The sequence below is a fragment of the Larimichthys crocea genome, chromosome II (assembly GCF_000972845.2).
Source record: "Larimichthys crocea isolate SSNF chromosome II, L_crocea_2.0, whole genome shotgun sequence".
Classification (NCBI taxonomy): Eukaryota; Metazoa; Chordata; class Actinopteri; family Sciaenidae; genus Larimichthys; species Larimichthys crocea.
The window spans coordinates 5,811,640-5,824,310 of NC_040012.1; the positions used below are offsets into that span (position 1 = coordinate 5,811,640).

The window sequence follows — 12,671 nt, forward strand, 5'->3', positions numbered from 1 at the left end:
ACGGGTTCTCCATCGTCGACTGAAGCTCTTTTCCCCACGTGTTCACGTCCAAGTGACTAATGGGGACAGCGAGTCTGTGGTCCGGTGCTGAAGGAGAGAGCTGCTGCAGCTTCGGACTCCACAGAAGATCCAAAAATCACAAACTCTCAGCATCGTGTGAACTTTGACTGGAGGTCTTTTAAAGGTAACTTTGGTGTTTTTAAACCGTGCACACTCTTCCTCATTCCCAACATGTTTTAGTGTCTAAGACACGAATGGAGACGACAAATGTGATTTTCTGACCTGCTGAAGTGTAGCGCTGCTGTGGGCGGCGTGACAAACGAACGAGAGACTCAAACTTCAGTCGGGAACTTTCTGTTTCCTCCATGTCAAAGATTAGTTCAAACTGAACAAGGTGTTCATGGCCGACGTAATGGAGACACTCAGACTGAAACTATCTAAACTCCGACACTCGACCTGTCGAGATCTGACTCGAATTCAAGCTGCAAAATAGAAACACGAAGAATTTTAAATTAGTTTGTGTCTGCATTACTCCAGAGACGTAGACAGTGAATGAGAGTGAGGGAGCTCCGGCCTATCACGCGGCGGTTACACCTGTGAGAATAAAGTGAGTCTTTAATGACGTCACCTTGTTACGTCCTCTTCTTCTTCTGTGGTGCTTTAATTGGCTCCAGCGTGCCTCTCTGCTGTCACTTCCCCACAGAGATGCCAAATGTCATTTACAGGTGCAGCTCTGTATTTATTCTTCCTACTGCGCGATCGTCACGTCACAGTTTAGACAAACACACAGCACAATATAATGTTTAAATATGAAACTAATTTAGAGATCGAACAGTGAAATCAGATGAACACCTGAGTGTGTCACGCTCGCTTCAGTGCATGAAAAGCAGATTTCCTCTGTTTGTTTCACAGGAACATTAAAACGAGTAGCTGCTCTTTTCCTCTTTCCTGTTCAGACTTTCTCTCTCCAACACAGCGAGCTCGATCACTTTCACCCCAAAATAACTGAGGACGTCGCCTGACTTCAACAGTTTCTCTGTCTGTGAATTCTTTCCGTCACTTCTCGGCCCGTGAAGCTCAGACGGAGACGAGTAGCAGCCGCCGCCGGACAGTTTGACGGCGATTCGCCTGACTGACGCCGGCAATTGTACGGCAGTCTGCTGTAATCACTGAGTTTAACGGTCTGTAATTCAGGAGAGCGAGAGCCAGAACCTCTGTGTGTAAAACAGGAAGCCGTCCTGCTCGAGTCCAAGAAGTGACTGGTTAGTGGACAGATTTAAAGGATCTTTCTGGCTCTAGCTTCACGAATTTGAGGATTTTCTACTTTACTCTGTTCGATATCTTTGTGAATTGAGTTGGTCGGACAAAACAAACAGTTTAGAGACGTCACATCGAGCTCTTGTCTTTCTTTGGGTGGGTGTGAGCTTAAACATGCAGACAGAGGGTCAGAACACGTCACATGAAGAGATTTTATGGGGCATTCAGCAGCTTCCACCCAATAAAGAAGAACATCTGGAGCGCTCTGCTGAACCTGCTGCCACCACGACCAGACCTGGATCAGTGGACGAGGAACGGATGCAGGTCTGCAACAATGGAAGACTCACACAGAGGAGGTACTCTGGTCCAAACCTTAGAGTTCTGGGGAGGTTCTGCTCATTCGATCTGTCCAACGTGCCTCAGACACTTCGATTCACTCACAGCGCGGCCGATACTCGCTCGATCCAAGATAAGATCCAATGAAGTGAACTTCACTGACCGGCGAGGAGAAAGTGGGTCAGCGCCGCAGACGTGAAGCAAAGAGTGTCAATAATGAAAAAGTCTCAAACACCAGGACGACAAAACATTCAGACTAAAAAAAAAAGAAACGCCTTCAGGACATCGACGACTCGTTTAAACATTCATAACGTTTCCATCTACAGATACATTCATATTATTTATGAACAGGAGGAGGAGCAGCTATGGAGAAGGTTCTGTTGTCCAAGGTCCAGTTCTTGGTCCTGAGAGGTGGAGATGGAGGTCGGCATCAAGAGTGTGGTGGTGGAGGAGGAGGCCTCAGGATGGAGGAGTCAGAAGAAGCACTTTGAATTGGATCCTTTGTGGGACAGTGGAGGTTCTGGAGGACAGAGCTGATGATGATGAAGGCGTGGATCAATGTTTGAGAGTGTGAGGGTGGAGACAGAGTGAGGATGGAGACAGAGTGTGAGGGTGGAGACAGAGTGAGGATGGAGACAGAGTGGAGACAGAGTGAGGATGGAGACAGAGAGTGAGGATGGAGACAGAGTGTTGGGATGGAGACAGAGTGAGGATGGAGACAGAGTGTGAGGATGGAGACAGAGTGTGAGGATGGAGATAGAGTGTGAGGATGGAGATAGAGTGAGGATGGCGATAGAGTGAGGATGGAGACAGAGTGTGAGGATGGAGATAGAGTGTGAGGATGGAGATAGAGTGAGGATGGAGATAGAGTGTGAGGGTGGAGACAGAGTGTAAGGATGAGATAGAGTGAGGATGGAGACAGAGTGTGAGGATGGAGACAGAGAGTGAGGATGGAGACAGAGTGAGGATGGAGACAGAGTGTGAGGATGGAGACAGAGTGTGAGGATGGAGACAGTGTGAGGGTGGAGACAGAGTGAGGATGGAGACAGTGTGAGGGTGGAGACAGAGTGAGGATGGAGACAGAGTGTGAGGGTGGAGATAGAGTGAGGATGGGGATAGAGTGGACTCAGCTGTGAAGCTACGAACAAATCAGACATCTGCAGAGCCAAATCAATAAATATGAACGTACATAATAAATCAATAATCAATAATCCATAATTAAAGCTCCGTCAGCTGTGATTAGTTTAACTGTGACGCTGATGAAACAAAGATCAAAGATTTATTCTTTTTAAAATCAGAACACACTGTTTCTCTGTCCATGTTCCACACACACACACACACACACACACACACACACACACACACAGGAGTACTGCCGCTGTTGCTAAGCAACCCGATGAAAATATGATGAACACAGAAAGTGTGAGAAGATGCTGTCAGTGTTTGTGCCTCTGAAAATAACTGAGTCTGAACTTCAGCTTCTGAAACGTGACTCAGCAAATAAAACGATGACGTGCAGGAAACATGAAACATGAAACATGAAACATCAGATCATGAAGACCGACACACACTTTACTTACTACTGTATCTACTGTATCTACTGTACATCTACTGTATCTACTGTATCTACTGCATCTACTGCATCTACTGTACATCTACTGTACATCTACTGTACATCCACTGTACATCTACTGTATCTACTGTATCTACTGCATCTACTGTACATCTACTGTATCTACTGCATCTACTGTACATCTACTGTACATCTACTGTATCTACTGCATCTCCTGTACATCTACTGTATCTACTGTACATCTACTGTATCTACTGTACATCTACTGTACATCTACTGTATCTACTGTGGCTCTGCCTCTCTTCCAGATGGATGTCCCAGCTCCTCGACATGTGATTGTAAAATCATCTGAATATTTGCATACACAGAGTGTGTGTGTGTGTGTGTGATGATCAGTGTGTACCCGCCCAGACTGGGATTGACATGGCAGACATGAGGCCCTGGGGAAGGACGAGCTGCTAGACTGGCTGAGGGTGGAGGTGGAGGGCGGTATTTGGCTTGTTAGGGCTCAACCCACGTCCAAAAACACACACACACACACACACACACACACACACACACACAGTGTCATACACACCTAACAGAATGTGTCTCTCAGGTTAAGCAGCTCTGGGATGTGAACAGATAACTGAAGAACATGTGCACAGCTGCAGGTGTTACATCAACAGAGACACCTGTGACCATGTGATCAAACTCTGAGGGTCGGTGCTGCGTCCGTCCATCACAGGCTGCAGACAGTAAAGAATGTTGGTGTGGATGAGCTCCATCACCGCCTCTATTGTTTGCCAGCCGAGGACCTCACACACTCACACACACACACACATGCGCGCGCACACACACACACACACACACACGCTGAGTGACATTTAGCAGAGCTCCATTTTCTAATCCGGGCTGCTCGCTGCTCTCTGGGGTCGAAGGGCCGAGCGAGTCGATTGGTCTCTAAGTGGGAGACAAACTGAAGCTCGCTGAGGCGACGAGCCACAGATGAACACAGAGCGCCAACGTTCATCTGTAAACTCTGAACGTGTGTGAGTGAACACATCTACATGAACATGATGCAGCATTGACAGCTAATTAAATGATCACAAGCTGAGACAAAAACTTCACCAGGACTTTACCTGGAGATCAAGATGTGACCTGGACTGAACAGGTGAGTTGTATATAAATTCACCCTCAGTACAGTTGTCATGAACGGGGAAATTAGCTCCAGAGACCAAAACTGTTTTTTGTACCAGGCTGTAAACATGTTTATTTCTGCTGTGAAGTTGGACATTTGGACATGGGGACTTATGGAGACTGACTCACTTCTGGAGCCAGCCTCAGGTGGACGTTAGAGGAACTGCAGGTTGTTTTTAGTTTTGTGTGTTCATATTTCACGTGTGTTTGAAGACGCCGCGGCACGTTCGGCGTGGAGACAGACTCAGAGCGATGCTGTGTCTTCACCGAGAGCTGCAAATACCAAGTGTGTGGTTGCCATGACGATCTGGCGAGCCAATGAGGAGCTGCCCCTGACAGGCGAGCAGCATCAGCAGCAGCTGGAGGAGAAAAAAGAGAAAAGGCAGGTGGCTGCAGAGCGAGCGATGGAGGAGGAGGTGGAGGAGGAGTGAGATGAAAATTACAACAATCACAGAGCTCCGGTCTGTTTGACGGATGCACAGACCCCCCGCGGAGCAGGGTGGAGCCGGGGTTAAAAAAAGAGGCTCAGCCGACGAGCATGAACGCGTCGAAGTCTTCCTGGAGTCAAACTCTCCGTCACAGTTAACGCACGAACACGAACAATGAGAGGAGGAGCTGGAGGTGGCAGAGGGAACGGCTAACAGAGGTGGAACGTCACGTTCTGTGATATCTATGATTTATTATTTTAATGAATTAATGAGTCACAGTCACAAACAGTCGAATGTGTCCATGGACTGCAGCTCGCCACGTGTTGTCATATCTGCAGACGGTAACGAGCTAACGAACAAACACGAGGAAACATGTCGACAGATCTCTGACCGTTCGCCTCCTCTTCCTCGCGTCCTCGTGTCCTCCTCCCTCAGCCTGAGGACACGTCTTGATGTTCATTCTGTCTTTCTTTGCCCGGTTTGTCTCTTTTCTTTTGTCCTCGTTGACCCATTTCACTTTCAGGTACGGGGCGGCATCGTCAGGCCCGGCGAGACTCCACGACGACGACGACGACGACAGAGGCTCTGGGGCTTGTTGCCTAGCAACAGGCAGCAATGCCTGCTCTTGTGTGTGTGTGTGTGTGTGTGTGTGTGTGGCGGTGTTGGTTTTTTTATGTAACAGTGGGTTTGATGGTTGAATGTAGGGCGCTCAGTCTCCGAGGGGGAAATGTAGGGACGTTTGTGTCAGCGACCATGAGCCACCACCACCCACATCTCCATCTTTGTGCATGCAGGGCAGCCTTCAGCCTTCAGCCCAGTGAGAGACAGACACGTCCATCTCCGTCTCCGTCTCTGGATGTGAGAGGACGGTGATCGAGTGTTTCGTCTATGTGACATTAAAGAAATGATTTTAAGGAGAGTGTTTATGTTCACTAACATGTTTTATTGACGTGGCTCCATGTTTAAAATGCAACAACCAACCATCAGCTCCGGTTCTGGCACGACAATGGCTCAGCCCGGCTAACAAACTGAGCTAACAGCAGCTAACATACAAATCATCATTTTACACACACACACACACACACACACACACACACACACGCCTGTTAGCCCAGATGGCGGTCGACTCTTTGTGGTCAGCTGAGGAGCATCACCGGCGGGAAGGAGGCAGTTGCCATGGTGAACGTGACGTCTGACTCTTTGAAATCGTCGCTTTGACTCGACGTGTGTGTTCACTGACAGATGCAGAGAGACGCTCTGATCTCAGACAGACTGTCGTGTTCTTCATCCTGCCTTCATTACCCAGAGTTCAATGCATGTGACCTTTGTCAGTTTATCTCATGAAAACAAGAGAAACTGTTGCTCCTGATTTCTTTGCTGGTTTTAAAGGTGCAGTGGTCGGAGCGGTCGGAGCGGTCGGAGCTCAGCCGTGATGCCACGGGCGCCGTGATGCGTTCATGTGACACCCTGCAGTAAATATTCAGCAGTATGGACCCAAATAAAAAGTTCCGGTTTGTCTGCAAGACAACAAACAACTTTGAAACATTTCCTGAAGAGTTTGTTCGATGCTGACTTGGTTCATGGAGCTCTGGGTGGAGGTCAGGTCACAGGTGGATGAAGCAGAGTGAAGATGAGACGTTATCAGAACAAATGGATCGTCGTGTGTTTGTGTCAGTCGGGTCGAAGCAGAATCGAGGAGCTCGGCCTCTGACACCGAGAGTCCAGAGCTGCCCGGGCTGATTGGAGGCACCACCCTCTCTGCACCACGTGTGGCTGACGGAGGCGGTGCAGCGTTAACCCGGCCTGCTGCAAACGATGTTTACATGCAGATAATTTGTTTTGCTAATTACAGTTTGATTGCTGCCAGGACGACGAGCGCAGGGAGCGCTTCATTTACACACCACGTGCAAGTCTCAGGGAGGTGGACGGAGCGGGTGGAGTGGCTCTTACTGAAAGTTTTATACATCATCCTCATTTTAATATATGCATATATTATAATATAATATGCTGATTAAACAGCAGGACACAGATGAGCTTTGGACTGTCACAATAAAAGTCCACTCTAAATATGTGGACTTTTATTTTGAAAGAAGTAAAAACACTCCTCTAAATATGTGGACTTTTATTTTGAAAGAAGTAAAAACACTCACACACACACACACACACTGCACCCCCCTATATGCCAACGGTCGCCATAGCAACTCCGTTCTCCACGTCTCTGCCTCTCCCGTCATCTCCTCCTCCTCCTCCTCCTTCACGTCTAACAGAAAATCCATACGAGGGCGGGAAACGAGACAAACACACGATCAATTTGTCCTGAACGCAGCGTTTGAGTTTGAGTTTGTCACCGGACGCTGCGAAGTCGTTCATCGCTGACGTCTGTGAAGCTGCGATATTCAAACATTAAGATGAGGCCGACTCTGATCTAACTAAAGGAAACATGAAGATGAAGCTCAGCTGATCATCAGCTGCTGCGAGCTGATTGGACACCACCTGCTGAACATAAACACTGACAGCAGGTGAGAGCGGGTCCTCGTCCACAGAGGCCTCCATGTTGAACCGCCATCCCTCTACAGTAGCCCAGAGCAGACAAACGAAGCCTGCAGAAGGTTTCACTGGAACACAGAACACTCATGAAGAACGTCTTTAATGCAGGCAGAGCTCAGAACGAGGTGACAGATCGTAGAAATGTTAAAAGAGAAACTAAAGTCTGAACCTGATTCGTTTATCTGCTTCATCAATTCAAGTTCAGACTGAAATAATCGATGAGTCATTGATCATCGGTCCAAAGTGACAAACAAACAAAAGATTTTCTGTTTAAGCTGAAGTCAGATTTTTAAAATAATATAAATTAAAGTGATTAATCATCTGAAATGTTGCAGCTCTGATATAAATAATCGTTTGTCCTAATGAGTCAGACTTCACATCATCATCATCATCATCATCATCATCATCATGATCTATGAGCTCTATGATCAGAACACGTCAGGTACATCGCCATGACAACACAAAGACATGAAGAGACATGGTCAACACTTTAAGTCTGACTGAGCTTCTTCTGCCATCTAGTGGCCGTTTGTGCACACTGCAGGAGGTCTGTGTGTATTTACTAAAAGTAAAAGTATGAGCATCAAAATAAGTACCAAAAGTAAAAGTACTACTAAGAAAACTGCCTCTTAATACAGAGCAGCCGTCAAACTGTCAGAGCTCAATTAAACAGCTCGTCAGTCCTTTCCTAAACACCTTTCCTTGACCTCAAACGTCACCAGGTCATAAGGAAACATGAAGGAGAGGTGATGAGGACAGATGTGAAGGAGAGGAGATGAGGACAGATGTGAAGGAGAGGCGATGAGGAGTTAGGAGTCGACTGCTCTCACTCTACGTCATGAAGCGACGGTGAATGTTGTTGACGTGATCTGTGGTAAAACTACAAAGTCCAGAAGATGGACTACAAAACGCTCACCTGAGACCCTTCCTTCTGTTGGTAGCTGGTGTGGTTGCTCGCCTCCTGTCCACTCATATAAAGATCATGATGAATCAGTGATGGCACCGTCATGATGATCTGCAGGACGGGCTGCGTCTCCTCCGTGTGTCCTCTGCTGAAGGAGACAACAGAGGACGCACTGAAGCTCCTTTCCTCTACGGTTAGAGGATTCAAACAGCTCTGATCAGGGCGGACACGTGAACACTTCATCAGGAGTGAACACCTTTCACCTGCAGAGCACTCACAGGTGAGACGAATACATCATCAGTCTTCATGACGTCAGTGTTTCTTAAAGGTGAAGATGACAGAAATGTGTGTTTATGAATCGAACAGGCTAAAATATGAAGCTGAGACACTTTATATTTTTATTTTAGTTCAGGTTGTTTTTAATCTTCCTCCTTGTTGAGATGGAGCGTCCTCAGCTTGTGTCTGTATTCACTGTGTGAAGCACTGCGTGTTGCATGTTTTATAAAGTTCGATTGATTGATTACTCAGACGACACAGTTCAGTCTTCTCATCATATTCTGTGAAATCTTAATAATATTTCTGATGTCATCATTTGTGAAATTTGTAATGTTGTGTCAGTTGTTGTTGACGGACACTAAGCGTCAGGAAACATGCAGACTGATGAATCTTCACGTGTTCGTGACGAAGCTGCAGCTCGACGTCGACGTCCAATCAGGTTGGAGTCAGACGGTTTCACCCAAAAGAAGCTGAAGAGGTGAATCACTACCTGGACTACACCATGAAGTACACAGAGTACTACATAGAAAGTAAATCGTTTATTCACTGTGCTTTGGATTTTATTTCATTTCATTGATTTGATTCATTTTTTTCTTTGTAAAGAACTTTGATGTTACATAAATTAAAGCCCAGCTGATTATTACTGGTTTAAATGTTGTCCGATATAAAACTTTAATTTTTATTAAGAATTCAGGAAAAGATGCTCAGTGTCTGTTTTTTTATGTATAGTTATTAATCATTATTAAATTGTGGTTTACTGTTTGAAACCGTAAATACTGCACAGATCATCTCGGTATTAAACTCTGCAACAATGTGTGTGTTCAGAGATATGAAGAATATCAGCAGGAAAGAACAGAAACAAACGTAAACAGAACCATGTGATGTTTCTTTCTTCTCGTGTTCAGACCAAATGCGACTAAATAAAAGCAACCAGACTCGTGGCTTATATAAAAAATTAGACCCCTTTATTGTGTTCTCATATATAAAAGAAATACAAAAAAGAAACATCGACACCGGGCGAGGGTCAGAGCGGGACGGGGTTTCTGGGTAAAGGGCGGGGGCAGCAGGGCGGGGCGGGGCGGGGTGGGCGGCGACATAAAAAGGGGAAAGTGGAAACGACGAACAGTCGGAGGGATCAGTCGAACAGACATCGTCCTCCCTCCCTACCACCACCTCCTCTTCATCCTCCTCCACCTCCTCCTCCTCCTTCAGGAGTTTCAGCTCTACGAACGTCCATCAAAAAGGCAGGAATCGTCTCATTGGTTGAGTTAAACCAGAGTGGGAGGAGCCAGAGAAGACTTTAATGAAACATTCACCTCGATGGCTGCTCGTAATGTTCGTTATGTTTCCTGATTAGAGCTGCCCTCTTCTCGTAAACTAACAGCAAAGTTTCTGTTTACATTCAGTGTTTCTCAACACCAACAAACTTGCTGTATTTCCTCCGTCGTTTACATCCATCGGCCGCCTCGCTGCTGCCACCTGTAGGTCAGTAAAATCACGTGATGCGTTAGCGGGGACCGTGTAACCAAGCGGGGACCGCACATGTTCAAACGTCTGCAGGGACCTTTAACGAGTCAATATCACCACGAAACTTCCCTGGTTCGTTACTCACATTAGGACACATTATTTTCTGTGTTTAAATTTGATGTTTAAATATGCAAATGAGGCGTTATCTAACGTAACCTGGTTTGAACTCTCGTCCTTACAGGAGCCGGATCATTAACTGAGCTCGTTAAGCACCCGGGGTGGGGGAGGGGTTGATTCACTTGAATTTACAACGATTAACAATCAGAGGTAATTTGCTCTTGTGCTAATTTGGAGGCTTCACTAATCAAAACAAACTGCATGAGAATATTTGAGCCCTATAGGTTTCACAATGTGAGCTGTGTGAAATGAACTTTGAGCTTTGGAGCTTCGACTCTGCGGTTTCTGTCTTTACGGGAGGTCAGAAGGTCTAAGAGGTTTGTTGAGACCTCGTACTGGTGACGAACGTGTTCATCCGTCAGCGTCGTCCACACTTTTCTGCTGCAGGAACATGACGTCCCCGTTATTAAGCCCTGACTGGCCTAAGAAGTCTGGAAGCGAGCAGCGCTTTCAGGACTGGAATGATAAAGTTGTTCCTAATGTGACATCAGACGCACACTGAGGTGTAACTCAACCACTGGGATGATTCCCGCCTGATGAGCTCTCGCTCTGAGGAACCTGTGCAGACCGACCTGAAGCTCCGGTCGGCTCTTCAGGACAGCTCAGTCTTATCAGCTGCTTCCGTGTGATGCCCACCTCCAACCTCGGAGCCACCGGGCGCTAACAACGTCCTCCGGTTGTAGTGGTGGTGGCCCTTCATGATGCCCGAGTTGTTGTTCTCGTTGAGGATCTGCTTCTGCTTCTGCCTGTTGAGCGACTGCACCAGGCCGAGCACCACGGTGGCCAGCGAGTACTGGCCGGGGACCTTGCGCGGCGGTTCTTGCTGCATGATGAGCCGGTTGGATTGCGAGCGGCTCAGCAGGAAGTGCGTTCGGATCTTCCCCTCCTGTTCGCTGATGCCCTTCACGTAGATCTCGCCGCGGTACTCGAAGGTGAAGCCGCGCTCCTTCAGGATCAGGTACGTGTCCTCGGGGACCTGGATCTTGCCGCTGACCCCCGTGCTGTCCATCCGGCTGGCCAGGTTCACCGTCTTCCCCCAGATGTCGTACTGAGGCTTCTTGGCACCGATCACGCCCGCCACCACCGAGCCGTGAGCCATACCTGCACAAGACACACAGGATGCACATGATATTTATTTATTTATTATTATTTATTTACTGATCTCAGATCTGTGTCTACGCTCCAGGTCAAATTAAGACCAGAATCTGATCCACAACAGAGCAGGTAAGAATTATTTTCAGCCGAGCGAGGAGTCTTCAGTCGGTTTCAAACAGAGCAACAAAGCCGATCGATGTAAAGATTTTAACCTCGCTGGAATAAAAGTGTTAAAAGCTTAAAACCTTAAATACAGTTTTAATAATCCAGTTAATCACATGTCAAAGTCTCAAAATCATGAATTTTACTTGAATATAACAAAGACGTCATTGATGTCATTAGTTTTATTTTGAAAGTCTCCCTCTCCTTGTGTCTCTAACTTCCTGCCGTTGCTGTTAGGTACCAGATCGGCTCGTGAACCTTCTGATTACGTCACACAATACGGTATCTACGGCAACGCCACTCGGACAAACTAAATTGGGCCGATCAAGATAGATAGATGCCGTTTCTTTAAGCTATTAGTAAATCTGTGTGTGTGTAAATCTCAGTTCCTCTCATGTTTCATGTTTCATGAACAGAAACAGACGTTCACGCACGTGCAGTCAAAACAACGAGCAGTTTATTGCTGCTGCCGATCACCGAAACACCACGAAAACTGTCTAGCTGTGCTCGACGTTCGTTGACGTCATCAGCAGATGAAGGACATGGAGCCGATCCCGTTTGAATTGTTGCACCCTGATTAGTCTCATTGTGTCTCGCCGTCCTTCACGTCTTTGTGTTTTTTCTGTTTTCAGTGTCGGTTCGTCTTTGTTTGTTCTTCACTCTCTGACTCATACTTTGTGTTTCCGCAGCTCCTTCCTGGATTTGTTCTGCTTCTTTTGTACGTCCATCTATCTGGACCGGTCCTGCCTCTTCTTACTCGTGTTTGACTGAACATCTGTGATTCTTTCAGACCGTGACCCAGACGTTTTCATTTCTATATTTCTCCACAGGTGGATTCATGGTGTCTTTACTGAAGAAGGAACATTAATCTCAGATGGAGACCGTTGGCACCGGTTGCCATAGTGACACAGGCTGGTACCTGTTGACTCAGAGCTTTGGATGCAGCAAAAAATAGAAACATACTTTTATGTCTTGTGACTGCGTCCGTTCTTTAAGCTGCAGAAACTCTCTGAGCACAGCGACCTTCAAGATTCTCACAGAGGAAAAACCTTCAGACATTAAATATGTCTGATCATCGTCAGTTGACGAGGTGTTGTTTCCTCTCATGTGAACGTCACGGGGCTCTTACCGATCCTCAGCTCGAAGTTGTTGAACGAGTGCTTGTTGATCTCCTGGATGCTTTCGTTGAGGGCGATGGCGAAGTCGGCCAACGCGCACAGGTGACCCCATTTATCTTCACATTGCTGCGGGAGGCAGAGGAGGAAGTCAG

The 12,671-nt window shown here is 46.9% G+C and overlaps 1 protein-coding gene across 2 annotated transcripts in view; it reads right to left on the minus strand.

The window, feature by feature from the left end:
• Positions 1–10,326: 10,326 nt before the first annotated feature.
• Positions 10,327–12,671, minus strand: part of adcy8 (adenylate cyclase 8 (brain)) — a 60,293-nt gene continuing 57,948 nt past the window's right edge. For both annotated transcript variants that reach the window (XM_027291504.1, XM_027291510.1), the window contains 2 exons: positions 12,531–12,645; positions 10,327–11,245 (listed from right to left, as the gene is read on the minus strand). In XM_027291504.1, coding sequence (XP_027147305.1) covers positions 10,737–11,245; positions 12,531–12,645 — 624 coding nt within the window. In that variant the 3' untranslated portion in view covers positions 10,327–10,736. The remainder of the gene's footprint in view (positions 11,246–12,530; positions 12,646–12,671) is intronic.